This window comes from Lycorma delicatula, chromosome 7 (assembly GCF_047948215.1).
Source record: "Lycorma delicatula isolate Av1 chromosome 7, ASM4794821v1, whole genome shotgun sequence".
Lineage (NCBI taxonomy): Eukaryota > Metazoa > Arthropoda > Insecta > Hemiptera > Fulgoridae > Lycorma > Lycorma delicatula.
The window spans coordinates 148,245,629-148,268,633 of record NC_134461.1 but is presented as its reverse complement, the minus strand read 5'-3'; the positions used below and the strand labels follow the sequence as shown (position 1 = coordinate 148,268,633).

Sequence of the window (23,005 nt, the reverse complement as noted above, 5' to 3'; positions counted from 1 at the left end):
ACTCATACATGTTATCCTCATTCATCCTCTGAAGTATTATCAGAAAGGTAATTACCGGAGGCTAAACAGGAAAAAGAAAGGAAAGGGTGCTTACTATGCCATTTACTACCAGTCATACCAGCTTGAAAGACCAAGGTAGTTTTTTGATGGAAAAAGCACACCACTTAAATAAATGAAACTGGATTCAACTGGAAGTTTTCAGGTTGAGGACGAAAAGGCTGTTGAAGTTTCTTTCAAATTCTGTTTGCTTATAGCAAAAGAGAAGAAACCATATACCACTGGTGAGTCACTTATAAAACCATGTTTATTAATTCCATGTAGTACTTTACTTGGAAAGGAAAGTTGCAACAAAATTGCAAAAATACTGCTCTCAAATGATGCAGTAAAACTTAGAATTGATGATGTGATAAGATTTAAAAATACAAGTAATAGAAAAGTTAAAGAAATCTCTGTTCTTTTCTCTGCAGTGCGATGAGACTTCAAAGCACTTTCAGTTGTTTTACTGTAGATATATTGACAGAAAACACTTCGTAGAGGAAATACTATTTTCCCAAACTCTTCAGATAACCTTAAAATCTGAGGATGTTTCTGCTTTGTGTAACTTTTTGACAGTGAATAATCTTCTTGGGAGAATGTTGTTGGAATATGCACTGATGGGATACAAGTCATGAGAGGATACCGTTCTGGATTTCTTGTGCTTGCAAAAAACAGAGCCCTAACCTAAATTGGTTCTCATTGTATCATACACAGACAAGATTTGGTTGTAAAACTTTCCATGAAACACTTGATTTTGTTTTGAAATTGGTAATCAAAATTGTAAACTTTGTCAAATCTAGTGCTCTGAATAATAGACTTTTTGAGGCTTTATGTTATGGGTTCAATAATGACCAACAAACTCTTCTTTACCATACAGAAGTTCGTTGGCTCTCAAAAGGTAATATGTTGTTCACTAGACTATTCAATCTGAAATCAGGAGTTGAAATCTTTTTGATGCATTCAAATGACATTCAATTTACATATAAGAAATGTACATAGCACTTGGCATATTTGTCAAACTTCTTTGAATTTATCAACCTTTTTAATTTTAATCTGCAAGGACAGACAGAAAAATATTTTGAAGACTTATGATGCAATGAAAGGTTTCATACAGAAAATATCTTTGTGACAATGTCGCCTTCAGAGTTCAGAACCCAGCTTTTCTTCCTTCTCATGTCTTATTGACTTTCTTGATGATATTGAAATTTTTCCATTAGATTTGTAAAGTGAATTGAAAACTTAATTTCAGAACAATTGGCTGGTATCCTTGAAAACTGAAATTGGACACTACTTTTTACATGTTTCTTCAGGTAGCTGGCAATTTCAGTTGACACAAGATCTGTTCAAAATCGATGTGGACACGCTTCCTGATTCCCTTCAGGAGCAGGCAATCTAACTAAAATGTGATTCTCAAGTAAAAGCAGATTTATGAAACATGACCTATGATTTTTTGGTATTTTCCTGTATGTACAAGTTGCTAAGGAAGCTGCAAGGTTGTGGTGCAGTTTTCATCAACTTAAGAGTCTGAATTTTCTATGCTGGCATACATCAAATCAAAATAGTGAGCACGGTGGGATGTTCTAAGTGAACTGAGGTGTGCATTATTACAATAGGAACTAAATATTCAAAAACAATACCAGCAATTGTGTTCATAAGAAATAAAACTAAATAATGTACCTGAAATTTTAACTGCAGTGAGAGCGGAATCCTTTGCAATGTAGTCCTATTTAGTACTTTTAATTCATTAAAATGTTTTCTCAACAGAACAAGTATTAGTATTTTTTTATATATATATATATATATATAATGATAAAAGCCTTGTAAAACATTCATTGAGTTAGATTTATTAACCCTAATAGCACAGTAGAACGTCTTTACTTCAGTTCATTAGGTCATTACTTCAGTTCAGTTCATTGGAGAGGTGTGGAGTAATTTGTGGAAGCAAAGGGGGGCACAACTCAAAAAGTTTGAGAATCTCTGCTTTAAAGTTTAGTTTGGCAGATGATCTGTAGATTCAGGCCAACTTTAGAATAATATCAACTCAGCTCAGTGATAGGATATGCTGATAATATATGCACTGAAATCTGCATAAAATTAACTTATATTTCCTTTAGTTGTGCCTTAGTATAGATAAATAGTTCCATTTAAGTCGATATGTCTTATTAAGTTATATAAGTTGTTCTCATTATCTAACTGTCAAAAAGATGACTCCTAGTATGTTTTTACTATCGATAACCACTGCTATAACAAGTATGTAGTTCAAGCATTTTGGTTTGTTTAGGCTATCTTTATAATAAAAAATATTCTTAGAAATTCACTCAAATATGCTATTTTCTTAACATTTTTTTAATTTTAGCATAACTATCATGCAGATATTTCATGTTCCCAGGGTATTTCATTCTCTCTTTTTATTTTCTCTGCTCATAGTTTCTGGCTTTTTCTTATTTTATTCAAATGATAATAAACCATATTTGTAGATTATTTACCAAAACAATATTATTACTATATAATAAAAAACAACCTTCAGCCCTTGTATTGTCTTGCAGATATACTAATAATAAATTGATACGCTTTATCATAATAATTGGTGGTTAGTATATTTGTTGGAGCATTGTAAATTACAGTTCACAAGAGATGCCTTCTAAATAGTTATTTTTTTCCAATTTTCTAATTAACGATGCATAAAAAATTAGGGATTGACTTAATGTATTTATAAAATTCTGATTTCTTCTAAATGCAAACAATAATCCGGAAAAAATGAAATACCTCTTTTACATTTTAGGCCTAACTAAAAAATTTCTTAACTTTCAAAAGTAACAAATTCTTTGTTTCAGATGGTATAAAAATGATTAAAATCCAATATGTATGACATTTTATACAAATAATAATACTGCTTATAGTAAAAAAATTTGCAAAAAGAAATTTTATTAACATTGGCCATATAAAAAATTAAAAAAATGGAATTCTGTTGCTACTCGTCTGTAAGATTTATAAATCTACTATGTAGATTGTTTTAATAATTTTTGGCTGGATGACTAAACATGGTTGTTGGAAAGAAAGTATTTTTAAACAGATTAACTAGCCCACAGATGCGGCCACATGTGGAGGCACTGTTGAACTCTTGAAAAAGGTTATATTATTTTAATGCAGATTATTTGTTTTTTTAATGACTGTATCTTTGTAATTAATTTAAAGATTATTTTTGTGCGATATTAAAACTGATGAAGTTTTTCACTGCGGTAATTATACATTAAAATATTTCATTATATAATCTTTATTAGAAACCTGTTAATTTTTATTTATGTTATAGTTGTTTCTGATGTATTTATTATGTTCAATATTTCATAAGTTGATGGGCTGTTTGTATAACTTAGATCTTATGAGCACGTGTTTTATATGCATTTGTGCAAGAAAGATGCAGATGAGCTTATTTATTTTATTTTGTAGAGATTCATTTGTTCTTTTAAATACCATTGTTATAATCGAGAATAGCAAAAGAAAAATCACGTAGGTTTGTAATAAAATGTCCATTTATTTTGTATTTTTTTTTTAATTTCAATGAAATGTGTGTTTTTCGAGTGATTATTTTCAGAGTGATAATTTTCATAGACCTGAAATATTAATGTAGTTAACGAAAATTCTAGTATGCTATATTTTTTTAATTATAAACTATGTATGAGAGGGAGTCAAAAAATAACTCTGTAACTTGTCTAGAGATATTTTGAAAGCTATGTGGTAATGTGTACCTCTTTGAGAGACATGTACATTTTTTCATTTGCTTATTGGCTAGAACACAGCCATTTTTAATAATGAAAGATGGCATGTCCATTGCAGGTAGTGTTAAAATTAAAAGAAAATGCAATGACTGAATTTCACACACTAAATATAACTCTATTGAAATTCATTGCCATTCAAAATTTACAATGACAGTTCACTTTTGTATAAGATGATCGCAGTATGGAATCAAGCTGATAAATGCTAATGAAAGCAATTTACTATTAGGAAACTTCAATGTCATTTGAAAACACTGCCGTTTAGACAAAATGATTTGTCTGTACATATGAATTACTGTGAATATAATTGCAGAGGAATTGAATATTTTGCATAAAATATCTATATTTTGGAGGTTTTCAGTATTGAAAAGTGTGCTCATTAGAGATGCTATGTTTTGTGCCAGGGAAGCTTGTCCAGTGTTTTCAAGCAGGTTTCTTAATACTGGACTTCTATGGAAGAGAAGAAATGATTTTTTATGATGCCATGAGTGGAGAGGAATGTTGATGGGTCTATTACTTCTCATAAGAAAGAAATTAGGTTCATTTGAGTGGAACCATTCCCATTCTGTATCACCAAAGAACTGCTAAAGAATTTTACCTTGAAATGGTTTTGCTGATATCTTTTTTTATAATCAAAATATTGTGTAACTGAATTCATATCTGAGATTGATAGAATAAATTCAACAGCAGATTATGAAAATATTTAACAGGCTCAGAAAGGTGTTTAAAGATTGTGGCAAGAAGCCTGACCAAAGATGATACAATACACTCATGTGACAGGTATTCTAAAAACCCTATTGGAATAGTTCGGTATGTTTGGTCCTGTAAAAGAGGCCTTTTGAGACTTGATATCACTCCACAGTGATGTCAAAAATACGATTTTAAAAATGATTACATTTGTTATTCAATGTTGGGTGACAGATTTTTAATTGAAGTCTTAGAAAAATTAGTGGCAAACTATGACAAATTCTTTTAAATAAATGTGGAAATCAGTCAAAAAATTGATATTGAATTGTTCATTCAGATAAATGAAAAAAGTGCCTCCAGTGTTCGATAATTTTTTGTTTCATGCACGTGCAACTAATTTTTTGATTTCCTCTATTGTTTATAATTTTTCACACGTGTGTCTGAATATTTGGATTATTTTTACGACATTATAAATCATTAATATCAATTCTGAAATATTTGTTATTATTTTTCTAATAAAATATCTTAGTTTCTAAAATTTTTCATTATTCAGTTATAACTTTTACTGTTCAAATTTTTTTATCTTCATATAACATTGCCAGCTGCAAAAGACTTATTTTACATGTGCATATTTATTGTCATTTAATCAAGTCTGTTGCTGAAATTTTTGGTTAATGTTAACAGGAATTTCTCTCCTTTGTTTACAATTTAAAAGTACTCTTCACAGTCACTCTTAGTCACAGTACTCTTCATGGTGTTTTAATTTATTAGAAAATATCATTTCAAGGTATGTTCGTTTGTAGTGGGTTGGAAAATTATATGCGTATTAGATTACTCCCTTTAGCCAAACAAAATTTTCTTCTGAGAGTGTTGATTAAACTGTAAACATAATTATATCTCAGAATAATTATTGTTGGAATAACGTAAATATTAATTGTGTTATTTTTAAATTCAAGAATGAAATATGGCAATACCAATATGAGTTGTGTAGTCTCAGATGTTGGAAATATGATATGTAGCATTAATTTCATTTTAATGGCTCATAAAGTGATGGCCTCGGTTAGAACTTCATTTGTTTTTACTTATGCATTGTTATATATATATATATATATATATATATTTTTTTTTTTTTTTTTTTTGTGAATATCAAGTTTATTCTGTTTCTTGTGCTACTGTACTAATTTCACAAAATCTTTTTTTGAAACCTGTTTACAACAATTTTGAATCACAGAACAGTTCAAGATGAAATTTGTGGAAATGTAACATTTTCATGACTTATTCGAAGAACTTACATTGCAAAGATATTTTTGGGAATTCATAACTACCTCTATCAGTTAGTGCCACAGGCACATTGATAAGCAGGTATCTACTCATCTCTCCATTCAACTTTCCCTCCTATAAGAAATCATTTACTCATCCTAACCTTGTCTTTACCATAAGAATATGGTAAAGTAATATAATATAATATAAAGTATGGTAAAGTAAAATAATATTCTTATTTACAATAAGAATTTTTGTTTACCATCATTTCATTTAATTAATTCAGCCCTTTTACTGCTGGAAATTTTTTTTTCAAAAGCCTATACCAAATGGTGCTTGCATCATCCTGAAGGTGCAAAGGAGCTTGTCAAAGTGCTGGCCTAGCTGTTTTTCTGCCTTTTTATGAATAAATATTATTTATTTATTCATAATTAGCTCATTTAACCCAAGAAGTAACTTACTGAAAATTATATTTTTAAAAAATTTAATGAAAGTTTACATAACGTATAATGTTTTTCATTTTATTAATTTGCAATTTATTAATGAGATTGGTGTAATGGAATATATTTATCATAATAATTGCTCACCACATGTAAGGTCTTGACACAAATATTTGTAAACTTCTCCATAGATAAAAATGTATTATGTTAAACAATTGTTTCCAAAATGTTACATTATTCTTGAAAATTGTTCAGTTTTACTAATCTTGACGCTAGTGAAAAGTACCTTATGTAATACGGAAAGAATATTTATTTCTAATAATAGTTGAAATAAAAAATGGACAAAATGTATGTTTAGAATTTTATTATCTACTTGCCTGGATGTTTGGATTGTCTTAAACTGGATGTTAACACTTAAACAAACCTTTGATGATCATAAAATCAGGTAGTTGATTCAAAGAGTTAAATGCATAATAAATACATAAAAGTGGTTTAGAATATTTGATTAAATCAACAGCTCTGATTTATTTTAATAAAAAGAGCCACTGTTTTGTTGACAATATTCAGATTTTTGCACTAGTCTCTTTAGAGTGCATCCTTTTGATACCTGAAGTATAATTCATTAAGAGTAGCACAGTTTAATAACATATATTATTCATCATAAATACTCGGTATTCTATTGAGTATTTGCCAGTCTGATTATTGATATCGCTATATAACTTAAACAATATAATCAGTCATTTATAGAAATCAAATTTGGTTCTTCCCAATAATTTTTTTTCTGATAACTGGAGATTGTATCATTTATGTACACATGAGTGTAGTATATCTAGCAAAAGTATATATTGTACTGTATAAATTTCACAGAGTGTTTTTTGAAATCTAATTACAACAATTTTAAATCTTTGATCTTAAAATGAAATTTGTAAAATGTAAAATTAATAAGGCAAATTATTATTTAAGTTTAAAAATGATTTAGGTTTAAATTAAATTAAACAATTTAATTTAAACTCTTTGTTCTTATATTTTATAAATATATATAAAAAAAAACTGTGGATATTTGTCACCACAAATGAACGACCTTAGTGAACTATTGTTTGGTCTTTTTACAGGCATGTTTGTTATTAAGTTACTTTTTTCTTTTATCGCATAACTGTTGTCTGTCATAACCATTTTTTTTTTTTTTTTTAATAATTAAGTTCTTATGTTAGTTCCTATGTTATAATTATATTTTTGCTTTAAAGGATGTTGTTGGGATGATACTTATGCGTAAGTATCATCCAGCATAAGTATATACATAAGTATGCATAAGTATATGTTGCAGCATTATTTTTCCTTCTTTATTATTATATTTTATAAATTTATATCATGTATGTATGTTTTTTCTGTTTTTTTTTTTTAATTATTATTTAATAGCATTGTTGAGTCAGTAAAGTTAATATTTCTGTTAATTCATTTAAAGTATTGTCATTTTATTTTTAAATGATTGAAAATTTTATTACAATTTAAGATTAAATTACCAAAATAATGCATTCTTTAGAGATCAGATTCTTTAAAAAAAAATTCATGAGTCCATGAATCTGTGAGCTCTCATTCTATAAAAATCTTATGGGATAAATTAACAGAATTTTTAACATTACAGAATTTTTATAGAGCATGTAGTTAAAGTTTATGTACACATCATACATTTTTTATTTAAGATTCTGCTTTAAAAGTATTTTTATCATATCTGTTTTATTTATTTTTTGTTGATAGTAGTTAATATATTCTCAAATTGCAGTGACATTGTCTGTCTATGTAAATTATACTGTTATTTAGTGAGAGTTTAATGTTTTCGCTGGGAAAAAATTAAAATGAATGATTCTTTGTAACTTTTTAATGAGTACATAATGTATTTGTTGTTAGTTATATTTTATTTAAACTTGTAAATTAAACTTAAATGTTTGAATTTATATTATTAAGATTAATTAAAATCTTTTGCACTAAAATATTCTACAATCATTATTTTTTAAATATACAGATATGCAATGTCTCAAGAAGCATAGTCGAATGTTTTCTTTCTTTTTTTTTAGAGAAGGGTGTAGTATTTGTGGATCCCTAATTAGTAATAAGTAAATAACATATGTATTTAAAGTTTTTAGGAAAAATAATCAAAGTATGTATATATACCTCGTATATTGATTTTGAAGACCTTTTTGTTTTGGAGGTACACATCAGTTCAGCTAATATATTAAGACCATGTGTCAAAACCACATGTTATTGATTGTAATAGTTAAGTCATTCATAAAACTGGTTTAGTAGCAGTTGCATAAACTTCTGGGAATATTATGAAATAGAATATTGATTTAATATTTATTACTTTTTTTATTGATGAATGAAATATAAGGGTGTTATTAAAATAAGGTCCGATTTGAAATAAAAACAAAACTGAAAACTATGAAAAAACTTTATTACTTATAAAAACCACATTTATTTACTATTTTTCTACTTAGTTTGCTTCAACTTCTGCACATTATTTATAGGGCTTCTTTATCTTCTTCATTCTCTCTTCAAAAAATTCAACCGCTACTGACTTAAATCATGGAATAACATCATTTTTCAATTTGTCATCAAACATTTTTTATACAAACCACTATTTAAGTCAAAGAAAAAAATAATTACTGGGAGCGAAGTTAGGCTAGAGAGAGTATGATTAAAGAATTTCCAACAAATGTTTTTCAATCGCTTCAGTGTCTGATTTGCCATATATGGCAAATTTTCCCATTTTCTGCAAATGTTTATATTTTATCAGCCCTTCTTCTATCAAAACAGCATTGTAATTCTGATTTTATGTGATATATTTCAGTTATATTTTTATGGCTCACCGGGTTGGTCTAGTGATGAATGTGTCTTCCCAAATCAGTCGATTTGGAAATTGAGAGTACCAGCGTTCAAGTCCTTGAAAGGCAGTTACTTTTATATGGATTTGAATACTAGATCGTGGATACCGGTGTTCTTTGGTGGTTGGGTTTCAATTAACCACACATCTCAGGAATGATCGAACAGAGACTGTACAAGACCACTTCATTTACACTCGTACACATCATCCTCTGAAGTAATATCTGAACGGTAATTCCCGGAGGTTAAACAAGAAAAGAAAGATGTTATATTTTTATGAAACTCTCTTTTTAATTTCATTTTTGTCTGAAATTATCCGTTTTTTTTTTTTATTCATCCAATCCCTCATGGGATTATTACTTCCTTTTGAATAATTTCTCTTTGTATGCCTGCCTGTCATTGATGTGCTCTTCTATTCGTAGAAGAAGTTGTTAGTCGTAATCTCAGATATGTGCTTAGTATTAATATGTAATTAATCCTTCTTGATAAAATGAATTCCACATGTTAGTTGTTCAGTCAAAAAAAAAAGAGTTAGCTATAAAATTGGTGTGCTTGTCCACCTTTTTACATAGTATTTCTGGGTGGTGTATTAATCATCAGCAATTTTCTCCATGACAATTGGGTTAGTGTACTTACCTGGTGTATTTCTTGTGCTTTGAGACCAACATAATTTCATTTTTTTTAAATTAATTATCAATCTTTCCTTTTCTTTGTTTTTGAGTATTTTTGTTATGAAAAAAAATTGATCACCAATTCTCTTTTTCAAAATAAATGTAATGTTAGATGTTTATTCCAAATATTGCCTTGTATGTTGTAATGCATTTCCTGAATTTATTTATATTTCAATGTATGTCAGAAGAACGTTTCTCAGTTAAACTTTTAACTATGGTAGCATTCTTTTTTCATCCTATTTTTTTCTTTTTTAACAAATCTGTTCTCATTTTTGTGTTTAAAAAACCTTGTAAAATCTTTTTTTTAGCAGATTTAATGTTATGCAAGTATGTGTTATCCAACGTTTTAATGTGTTAAAATATATATTAAAAAAAAAAGGTAGATGTAAATTATTTATTTTTTTTTTTTTACCTTTAAAATTGTAATTTTTTATATTTGTTGCAGGACTGTAGAACAGAATAACGTTACTAATAATTTATTAGATTTCTCCAGTTTCGAGACAACAAATAATGTTAATGTTAATAACGTAGCCCAACAGCCACCAATCGGAGAGATTCTTCAACCTATATCAGCTGATAATATGCCAATTACACCAACCAATGGAAAACTTTCCAACGAAGATAATTTAAATTTTAACAGTCAGCCTTTTATACCCTTCCAGGATAATAAAAAACAAGATCCAAATACAGTAAATGGTATGTACGAATATTTATCATTAATTTTTTTTTAATTTTTTGTTTATATCATTAATTAATATCATTGTATTGTGCAGTGGCATAAAAAGATCATCATTGAAGAATTTCATTTTAATTATTAAATCAAAATTTTCATTCATTTTAATAAAACTTCATCTTCCTTTCATAACCCTCTTCCATCACATTGTTAATTATTAAATAATTGTATATAATAAAATTTAAAAAAAAATTATTAGTATAAGACTCGGCAGCTGATTTCTGCAAGTATCTGTTTTTTTAATGAAACTTGATTCCAATGAATGATTAATGAAAATTTAATACATTACTGCCGGCTTGCCTAGCAAAAATTAGACGCAATTACCTTTAATTAAATATATTAAATTAATTTATTTTAAAGATTTGCAACTATATATTTTTTTAAATGGATTAAATGTCATTTGAAAGAAATTGATGTGAAGAATGTAAAAAAATGGTTGCCAGCTCTCAGTCAGTTGCAACATCCAAGTTGGCAGGTGTAAACAGGTATGTTACTGTTAATTAACGCTCATCGTGTTTTTCCAAAAAGTTATATACTAAATTGAAATTTAATTTTTTCTGTAAACGATAACACATGGTTGCCTGTAAAAATGGCTGCCATTATTTGAACTAATTACTTTCAGTCTGGATGAGTATGAACAAGTGAGAAGGAATGAGTGCACTGCTTCATGTTAAATTAAAAATATTATTACTTTAACTATACCACATTGTGTTCTTGTTTACAACATGAAGCAGCACGCACATTCCTTCTCTCTTGTTCACACTTATCCAGACTGAAAGTAATTAGTTAAAATAATGGCAACCAATACTTGCGGCCATACATTTACAGGCAACCATGTGTTATTGTGTACAGAAAAAAGTAAAACTTCAATTTAGTATATAATTTTTTTGAAAAACACGATGAGCGTAAATAATTAACAATAACGTACCTATTTACTCATGCAACTTGGAGGTTGCGGCTGACTGAGAGCGGGGAAACATTTTTTTTTTTTACATTCTTCACATCATTTTCTTTCAAATGATGTTTAATTCACTTAAAAAAATATAATTTCAATTCGTTAAAATAAATTAATTACAATATATTTAATTAAAGGTAATTGCGGTTAAATTTTTGCTAGGTAACCCGGCAGTAATGTATTAAATTTTCATTAATCATTCATTTAAATCGAGTTTCATTAAAAAAAGAGATACCTGTAGAAATCAGCTGCTGGATCTTAGACTATGTTTAGTTTAATGGAAAAAAAAATCATTTAAAAGGTTTTTTATTTTTGAACATTTATCTCACGTTGAACTTTACTATTGGAAAATGTTTAAATTACTGTTTTTTTTTTTTTTAAATCTACATAATTGATAAATTCTTTATACAAGCTAATTAATGATATTATGAAATATTAAAATTGCAAAAAACCAGAGTACTTTATATGCATTTTTTTTAGTTTCTTTAAATAAATTACAACTTTTTATAATGAATTCACTTTTTTCGAAATAATGATTTCTTCAAAGGCAAGCTTTTTTCTATAGTGATGAATTGTAAAGTAATTGACCATTCATTTCTACCAAAATATGCATATCTTCAATATTGTTAAAGGTGTTAGTATGTTTTTGGTTTTCATGTGGGTGCAGACAAACTCCAACTACAACACGTTTTTCATTTACTTGTTAATTTAATCCATTCATAGCAAAAGTTAATTCTGGGCTATTTCAAAATGGTAATGCTTAACAGGCTTTTTTGATATATGTCCTTCAAAGTTGCCCTCTTCTGACTGAACAAACCAACACCAAAAGTGATTCCACTTTTGGAAGCATTCCTGAAAATTTTCTTTCTTAAGGATGTAAGAAAGAAGATATCTCTCCTTATTTGTCTGATGTCTTCAATTGAGTCAAATCAGTTCCCTTTCTGCGAAAATTGCAATTTACGAAACAGGTTGAAGTTGGCAGGGACTAAATCATGGGAATAGGGGGGTTGCAGAAGCAAAGGAATTTGGAAAAAACACAAAAAACACGAGCAAAAACACATGGTGAGCGAGTCGTTCTCTCGCCAGAGACAACCTGGCTCTGGCTCAGCCCAATTCTTGTCTTGCCAGAGTGCAGGTCTTTTCTTTTGCACATTTTTGTACAAATGTTGGACAGTTTTATAGTATTTCTGATTAACTATTTGCCACCTAGGAGCAAATTTGTGGTGAACAATACCCGTAAAGTGGAAGAAAATTAACAACATTGTCTTCACATTCAGTCATTTTTATCATGATTTTTTTGGTCATTGTGAACTTGAATCCCTCTGCTGTGATGATTAGGCATTTGTTTCTGGATTCATACCCATAACCCATGATTCATTGCTAGTGTGATAACAATTTCAGAATGAATTTTGTGGACTCCCTATCTATCCATGTTCAAGTTAATATTCAGTCAAGTCTTCAGTTAAAATTGACTGAACTTTGTAGATACTTGAGCCATCTCCATAATTGTAAGTCCATGGTCAGAGCGCATTAAGTTGTGAACTTTCACAATGTTTTTATAGGTTTTTGAAGTGTAAGGTCAGCTGGACTGGGGTCATCATCAACTGATTAGCAAGCATCTTGAAATCTGTTGAACTAGATAAAAAATTGACTGGCTCAGACATTTATTACCAAAAGCTATTTTTAAGAATCCATTAGTCTCCGAGCTGATTTTCAAATTTTTGTTTTCAAATAGTTAAATGATGATGTCAAATTTCTGTTTTCAAATAGTTAAATGATGATGTATATTTAAAAAAGATTACTATTAAATCTTAAATATACATATTGTGATGCATAGAGAATTTGCTGGTAATGGTAAATTAAAAACAAGAAAGATAAAGGAAATAAAGAATGTAAACAAATAAATTTAAAAAAAGGAAAATTCAGAAACAACAAAAAGGAACAATGAAATAATTGATAGAATGTTAGAGAAGTTTGAACAGTAGATGTTTAGAAACTATTCCGCTTAAATGCACAAGGGTATGGATCGGTTACTTTTATGTCAGGACAAGACAAACCCTAGGCCCAAGGTTATAAACACTGCTGAGGGCCAGCAAATGGAGAGTGAATGGTAATAGTGAAATTTAAATAAAATGATTACTGAAAAGGAGATAATTTCCTGATAACAACTTAATCTAATGAGAGAGGAAATGAAATGTAACTTCATTTTACTATTATCAAAAATTTGCCGCTTGTAGAATTGTATGGTGGTGTTAGTTAAGTGTCCAACCTGATGCAGTAACTCCAACTGCATTTTAAGAGCAACTTCCCTCAAATAGTGAATATATACACACATAACCGACTCTAAAGAGTCGGTAGGTAACCGACTCTAAAGAGTCGGTTACCTACCATCTTGTTCATAATTGGATTTTAGTTACTCATCCCCTTCTCTGATTTAATGGTAACTTATCTAATTTATAGTGATAATTATGTAATTGAGTTAATAAATTTAATTGTAAAAATAAATATAATGAGTAATTGTATTTACAGTATTTTTCATGTAAAGAGTTTATGCGTACTTTTTTCTTAGGCTTCTATCAGTTAGAATTAATTTTTAAATTAGCAGTTTAGAAACAAGTGGCTGGGCTTGTCCATATACTAAGAATTACATTGATGGAGTTAGTTACTTTTGTCTCCTATGACTGAAAGTGTGGATAAATTGTTTTTATTGAATATGGTCACTAATTATATGGTTTTAACATTCTAAGATTGATCTGATTACGGGATATAAAGCAACGACCTGACCCTTGAGTTCATGTAATGTGTTTTTTAAGTATACTATTTATTATACATTTTTGTGTTAAAATTTTTACTGTTTAAATTAAAAATTGTTTCTAATAATGTACTTGTAATTTCTTTTTTCCAGATTTATTGTCATAAGTATGAAATGAAATAATAAGCTTTATGGACATTTATTATATTTGAATAATAATTTTTTTAAAAATAACCTTGAATATTATCATTATTATAATATATATATATTTTTTTTAATAAATCCTTTTAATTTAATTATTTGATCGCTAACAAAAAAAAGAAATGGTGTAATATTGTATCCTTGTAAATATTTGAGGAGTTCAATTAAATGAACGTATTCAGTCATCGGCTAAGTAAAAGCAACGCATATCGTTTATTGTTGTTATTATTTTTTATTAATTGTTTAAGAAGCTCCTTCTCAGCATAACATAATTATAATCGTCGCAAAGCAACAAAGCTGCAGTGTTTAAGAAAAAGACTGAAATATATCAATTGTTTTTAACAGTGGTTCTCCTGGTATTTATTTTAATGTTATTTATCTTTACATTATTTATTAGGTTTTTATTAAAAATATAATAATAATAATGGATAGTGGCGGCACCAGGGATGTAAGTATGAGGTTATAATAAATTTAATTATTAACATTTAATTTGTTAATTTTTATCTGTTATTAATTTTTTCATAGTATTATGAACAATTATTAAAATATGAATAAATAATTATTAACCCTTTCACTAGTGACCTTCATATTGTATGAAATTAATTGCAAGAGATATTGATTAAAATTATGACTTATTTGTGTCAAAGAAAATTTTTGTTCATTCATTGAAAAAAAATATACATAAAGTTATATTTGTTTTACAACATTAGTACCTAGTGCGAGTTTGTTTTTAAAATAAACATCAATTGTAATTACCTTGCTGTTACATTAACCGTTTTAGAATACATAATTTAAATCATTCAGTGTTTTGTTAATAGTTTACAAATCTGTGATCTAATCGAAATTGTGTTTGTTAAAACAGATTGTAGAATGTAACAAAAAAAAAGTCAATAAATAAAACTGTTACTAACAGATTCATTTAATATGCTTTCAGCTGTGTATTTATTAACAATTTTGTTGGCTGAAAAAATTACTGATGTTTGTGTTATTGATGCTTAAATGTTATGATCCACACTTTAATAAATTTAAGTTAAATTAATTTTGGATATTGTTGTTATGTAAATTATGAAATACTTAGAGATGAGCAAGTATTTTTCTAAGCCAAGCAGATGCAGTATTTGTGTTGGCTAATTTAAATTCTATCCGTACAATTTTCAAAGGATTATTAATTATAAATAATATGAATGGTAGTCTGTAATAGTAATTTTGAACAGCTTACTTGTGAAAGGGTAAGAAATATAATTTCATTCAGATTTTTTTTTAGTGTTGTTTGTAACTGATCTGTATAATTAATATCACTTCCTCATTTGATTTTTCAAACAAATTCCCCTTTTTTTCATATTGGAGATGAATATAATATTTATCTATCTACATGCGTGTGTGCTATTATTAAAAATATAAAGTTGTGTATCAAATAATGAAACTCTCAAGATTTTTTTCTAATTCTTTTTAAGTTATATAACAATTCTAATTAAATTGCATAATATTATTTTATGTGTTTTACTAAATTAATTATAATTAAAATAAATTACTATTATTTATTATTGTTGTTATTTAGATAGTTGAATTATTGAATATTAATATTTATTGTAGGTATTATCTACTTTAAGGTACTACTACTTTGTAGGTATTATTTACTTTTAATTCAGTTCTTTAATTGTAAAAAAACCTATATATTACTTCTTCCTTTAGAATTTGCATATGATTTTTATTAGAAAAATAAATTTATTATTATAATCTGTTCAATATATAATTTGAAATTATTTAAATAATACTAATAATAATTATTATATAAAATAGTTTTAAAAAATAACATTTATTTATTTTCAATAGCTGGTTGTTATGAATAATATTCTTTACATTATATTATTTTTAATAATAATTTCATTTATTGTTTGTAATTCTAGGATTTTTTTAATTACTCATATTTATTTCATGTTCATTGTTTGATAATGTACAGTAAACAAATTAAAGAAAGTTTAAAAAAATTTTGTTTTAAATGTAATTATTTGTTACTGTGTATATAAAATGCTTAAATGTTATTGCCTGCTGTTAATAGAATTTGTATTTATCAAATAAAATTGTACCAGTTGATATAAGATTTAAAAAAAAAAATTAAATTTGCAAAATAAGTTTGATGAATCTAATTCTTGTTTATAAAAATAATACTTCCTCCCGATCAAGTTGATAGGGGAGTTAGCCACACACATACATCAATTAATAAATTTAATATCTATGAATCTATTACATTGAATATTTTTGATTAAATGAATGAGGAAATCAATCCAAAATTTAACAGTAGATTATGAAGTTTTAAATTTTCTTATCTAGAGTGTGGTTATTCAATATATTTCAATAAAATATTCTTTCTCAGCTGTTCAATCTTCTTGAATATGTTGAACATTATCTGTACCAAGCATTGCTTCAGTGTGAGACCTGAAAAAATTTTTTTATTCACTTGTATCATGCGGAGGATTAATAAAATGAAACAAAGGTTTAATCATTCTACGAAATCGTTAATATAATCTTTTTTATCCTGAAATTTTGAGGATTTACGATATTCCCTTCATAAGTTGAAGTCAGATCTTATGTTTTATTGGCAGACCGAATTATCTATCATAAGTCTTATGATAATACATCATAAGTCTTAACTACTATCATAAGTCTTATCTAATACATTCATAAGTCTTCATATCGCTTTCCTGTATGAATAAAACTTTTATTCACATTTCCATCTTTACCTCCTTATGCTGCTAAAACTTTCATTCAATAAAATTACGTGAGGAAACATTTTTTGAAGTTGTACTGGGATTTTTTTCTTGATCAAATCTACATATAATAAAATGCACGTGATAAAAGTTCTTTTTATGAAGATTTTAGCAGGAGGAAGTAGTCATTACTTGTTTATATATTTATAGTGTTCCCGTTCTGTAACATCTGATGTCTGTTACAAAACAGATAATTTTATGGAATTCACTTAAATTATTCTACTGTACTTCTTTAAAAATTTGTCAATAATTATTTTTATTATTTTTTTTTTTTTTAAGAAATACATTATAACTAATAAATTTTTTTTTTTTATATCACCATTTACTCTTGCAGCATATTATTGGCTTTGCAATATTTTTAAGTTGTGATGGATGCAGACAGTTAAATAACAAAATTATGGAAACAATTTATCTGGGATAGTTAATTAAATTTCATAAACACAAGATATTTATGGTTTTTATATTTGTATTATTAGCCTATATCAAACTAAATAATATTTTATATGTTGATGTGTTGTTATACACATCATATTAATAAGTGTAGCATGATAATAAATTGTAGTTAACATATTAAATCGTGAACGATTTTAATATAAAACTTTTAATCGGATGTATACAACATATAAATTATTTTTATGCATTTAAGGTTTGTTCAGTTTAAATTCAATTTTAATGTTAAATAAATATCTTTTATTCTTACCATGTGCGTGTACATGTAAGTAATTGAATATGGATGATCATCAAGAGCCCCCTAGTCAGAGGGCAGTTGCCTTGAACTGCAGGAGCTTGTATTGTATATTATATTTATTACTATAACTGTTACTATTAAAATTATTACTATTATTATTTAATAATAGTTGGTTATTATTATTATTGTGTAAATTATATTAAAATAAATACATATATATATTATATATATAAATAATTATTATTAATTAAGATTACTGTACTGAGGTGTTTATCTCGAAACAGATTAATGTTATTGTAATAATTAATTAATAATAAATGATATAAAATTTTATTTGTAAATACATAAATAATAAATAAATAAATGAAATAAATAATAGTAATTTGAAGTTACTTTATTAATTTTATTTTTGTTCCCTTGTATGATAATATTCCCGTAGTTGATAATATTTCTGTCTTAAGTTGTTGGTCTTAATTGCCAGTAACTTTGTAGATAATATACCACCTAACGATCCATCTGCCTAGTTTGTCTAGTACGGTGACTTCAAACTCAGATGGTCCTTGAATTTGATTCCAGGCAAGATGTGGAATTTTTTTCATATATTTAATTGTCTGATTGGAATACTTGTAGAAGCACGGCAAGTTGTAATAATAAAAAAGTTAAGTTACTTTAGATCAATTTTACCCTGAATTTACATGTACATATTATTTACTGTACATTGTAGTTACTATGCATACTGTTGTATTTTTACATTTAAAAATACTAAAATTACAGCATACAGCTTTTTTTATTATAGGAAGAATTAGGAGGCCTGGTTTTACTTGCAAAGCTGCATAAGATATTAGGTGTATTGTGCAGTCACCAAACAGGAAACAAGAGTATTCTGTGACAGGTGATATGACCCAATCTTATCTCAGATGAATTGGGTCTACATTTTCCTGAATCCTCAGAATGGAACAAATACAAATTGCCTCACTCACAAACACATCAAAAATGGAGGAAGAAGAATCAAAGAAAAGGAATTTCTAATTATGAAATTAGCATGACTTAATACTACTTAATATATCAGCTGAATTAACAAATGAATAATGCTGTTAAATACAAAAATACATGAATAAACCCTTATAAATACACAGTGTAACAGAGTCGAAAAATAAGAGAGTTGTTTACAATAATTTCAGTATAGAAGGCGTTAAATCACAATATAAACACATTAAAATAAATAATAATATAAATAGAATTTATTCTAATAGTAAGTTTTCTTGAAAGTATTAAGTTACAAAGAAGCACAAAAACATGACTTCATATCCGGAGTAATTCTCTTTAGATTAATTTAAGAGAATATGAATTCAGTGCATGAATAGGTAAGAATTAATCTCAGCGATTAACAGTTAAACTAGATTGAGTGAGAGAGTTGATTGCAATAAACCTTTCAAGTAAAGGTAATTTGCTCTGAGTAACTGACGTTTGAACACGAACTTTTGATGAACAACACGAAATGTAATAATTGTTATCAATAATAATATATGAAATATATCGCACATAAGTTTTATAATTCTGAAGTAGTGTTTAAATTAAAAGTAGATTTGATAAGAACGATAGTTTGCATTTAATAACCCATAAAATGGGCTACACATGAACAAGGATAACATAAACATTTAATATGAATAATAATGAATAATTTACACTTGCCTGTATCACACACAAATATTAGCCAGAGATGAACTCGTAAAAGCAAGTACAGATGAATACATATGTAATCCTGGGCGTAGTCCGTACGGGTGTATCAGGAATACAGAGGTGGGATGTGGTTTGGTGGTAGAATGATGCGTGGAATCTCAGATGTGTAGTGACGAGTTTGGAGATTCTGCTTGAATGAGAATATTACCGCAAAGTTTGCAGGAGAGTATGGCCATAGGCGACTGCACTGGTGAGATGTTGGATCTACTCTGCCGAAAAGATGGCGAAAGAAAAAGGGGGAAACCAGATCCAGGTGGTGGACAGGAGAGAGTGTGTGTAAAAGACAAGAGATGTGTGCATGCATTAGTAAGGGGACGAAAGAATAACGGGTGTATGAAAAGGGTAGTTAAAATAATTCGATAGAAGAATGGACGCGGTCACTAAGGATGACGGTGGGAGGGTCGAACACAAGAACAAATAATAGAAACAGGTGGATTTGACAAACACAGAAATACGAAAAAAAGTGAGATTTAAACATTCCTTGTAACAAAACAACGGGACCCACCCTAGCTTGGAATTCGTAGAAAATAACGGAAAACTTTACGCTAGAATGGCGTAAACAATGATTAAATCACTTAAAGATTATTATTTACTCCCAACAAAGTTAATTATGTATAGTAAATTCCTAAAAGATCTGTTCATGAAGATTTTTGTAGCTTGTTATACAAGAGTTGTTCAATTTAGTCCCGTAGTAAGTGTTTTAATAGAGTAGTAATTAGTCTTTCTGATGATAAATGATCTGTAATATTACCTTGTGTCAAATGAAGATCCAATCCCAGCATAATCATTAAAGTTTTCATCATAAAAACAGTTGTACCTGTTAAGTTTCAGGTATCTTCTTTTTATTAATTATAAATAAAGAAACTGTCTCTTCTTATTTATGTAAAAGTATATGAAGTTGTTATATTCAGTTGCCCTAGTTGGCCTAAAAAAATTTAAGTCAAAAGATTAAACATGTGATGTTTACTAACTGAATAGTGTGAAATAGAAGTTTTTTTTTGTAGTTTAAAGTATAGTGATCAATTTTTTTTCTAATTTTTTTTGTATATAATAATGCGGTAAGTATTATGCCTTCTTTATTATTAGAAATAATGAACCGTTTAAAAACAAACAAAATACAAAAAAAGTTACTAATAATCTTTTCAGTGAATATTACTTCATCGTCAGCATTTTGTTATTAAATTTATGCAAGCAGCTAAAAGTAACTTTGTGAGTATTAAAAATTTTCCCTTGTATATATGTGTATGAGAGAGAGAGAGAGTGAGTGTGTGTGTGTGTGTGTGTGTGTGTGTGTGTGTGTGTGTGTGTTGGAATCTCATCTTATATATTTGCGCTTATATATTTTTTTAATGATTTTATTCATACCATTGGTATGTAATGAAATGTAACTAATTTTATTGAGAAGATGGAAATATTGCTTTGAAGGGTTTGTGTATTATGTGTTCTTGCCTCTTCTGCCCATATTTTGGTAGTTTTATTTATGTGTAACAGTAATGCCCACATACAGCAGTACATTTTATTTTTTCATTGTAACAATATATTGATATAGGATGTATGATAAATAAATGGTTATAAATATTTGTAAGTATTATTTTATTCTATAGCTGTATTGTTCTGGTGCTCTTAACAGTGAATTATAATGTACTAAAATATTATTAAATCCATTTTTTAATGTTAACTGAACATTAATTTAGTAGATTGTATGATGGAAAATTTTTTTTTAAATGACTTTCCTCACAACTTGATGTTATCCTACAAAGAACAAATGAAATGTAAGTTATTTTTTCTAATAACAATTTTATTAACAGTCAGTTGGAATTTTTTATTGTATTCTTTTTGTTATCTTAGAATTTAATTAATATAAGTATTTGCAATGTTCTTTTTTTATCTAATTTTATTACATAGTATTCGCACAAAGGGAAAATTTGCCTTTACATCTTATGTAAAATGTGATTTACATAAGATCTTCTTTACATAAATCACAAGTCTTCTTCTTGTCTTCTTGAAAATACTAATTTCTTTGAAGAAAAACTGAAATTATGATAACGTATATTTAAAAAGATACCCTGTTATTTACCTGTATTCCAGTTGAAATACAATTTCAATATTCACTTGATTCATTAAGAAATTATATTAGAAATTAATATATAATTATTTTTAGGAACAGATTTTTCTGTCATTTTGGGAATTTTTTTGATTCTTGGTTAGAATATGACGGCCAGTTTAAAAAACTGATATTTTGATTGAAGATATGAATTTTTTTCAGTTTTATGTTTTAATAATTTTATTATGTTATGTACTTAGTTTCATAATTTTGTTTAACAACAGAAAAAAGGGTTGTCAGAAAAAGAATTTCTAACAGAACTGTTTGGAATTTTCGCTAACTTACAAAAAGGTTATAGTAGTTTTACATAATTCATCAAAATATTACAAATCTGGTTTTTTTCTACAGCCGTTTCATTGTAAAGTGTTTGTATTTTTTTCTATCAGTTCATCAGTTTGGTAAGAGTTTTAAGGGAATTCTTTCCTTTGCACCCCTTTTTTCATCCTGCTTTGTATAAAATTATGAGACTGTGAGTATACTGAGTAATAATATAAAATACAAAAATGCTCCTACTGTTAAGTCAAGTTAAGATTTTTTAATAAGTATTAAAAACTGTTGCCACCATATTCAAACTGTTAGAAAATGTAGGAAAATTACTTTGATGAGATGTAACTGTTCTTCTTGTATGTATTTAAGTACTATTTTTTATATAAAATCTCAAAAAAGCTAAAGAATGCTGAAATTACTGTTTATCAGGGAAACGTGCAAAAAATGGGTACAGTTTACATATAATTTTTTCAATTGTTACATTAATTTTTTTTTACATTAATTGAAACTCAAGAAAAATATACTTTAGTAGAAGGTTTATATGATAATACATAATGCAATTTTTTTCTCTTGGATGTTACAGTACAAATTTGAAATCTTTCTTTTGTGATTAATACCAATAGTATATATATATATATTTTTTTTTTTTTTTAAATCTCGGATGGCTTAAAAAATATATATGTATTTTTCCTCTTAGTTATATTTGTATTTGTTATTTATGAAGAATGTAATTTTTCAGTGATTTTGATTACAGAATGTTATCTTTTCTTTTTAATAACAATATTTTGTTTCCATTTTCATTGCATGACGTTTCCTAATATATTGATTCCTTTAATAAACAATATTTTAATATTGACAGTTTAATTATTAATTAAAAATTATCTGTTTTTGTGGCTTGATCTTATGGGGATTTTTTTTAATGTATGATGAAATATAATGTAACTAATAAAACAAGGGATGTATTTCTGATAATGTTGTATCGTGCAATTATAGTCAGTTATTATATTGATTTATTCAGTTATTTATATATCAAGGAAGCATCTTTATGTGGTA

At 27.3% G+C, this 23,005-nt stretch overlaps 1 protein-coding gene across 11 annotated transcripts in view; it reads left to right on the top strand.

Moving 5' to 3' along the window:
• Positions 1–16,527, top strand: part of LOC142327940 (uncharacterized) — a 452,389-nt gene extending 435,862 nt beyond the window's left edge. For all 11 annotated transcript variants that reach the window (XM_075371342.1, XM_075371336.1, XM_075371339.1 and 8 more), the window contains 2 exons: positions 10,190–10,440; positions 14,338–16,527. In XM_075371342.1, coding sequence (XP_075227457.1) covers positions 10,190–10,440; positions 14,338–14,351 — 265 coding nt within the window. In that variant the 3' untranslated portion in view covers positions 14,352–16,527. The remainder of the gene's footprint in view (positions 1–10,189; positions 10,441–14,337) is intronic.
• Positions 16,528–23,005: the final 6,478 nt, after the last annotated feature.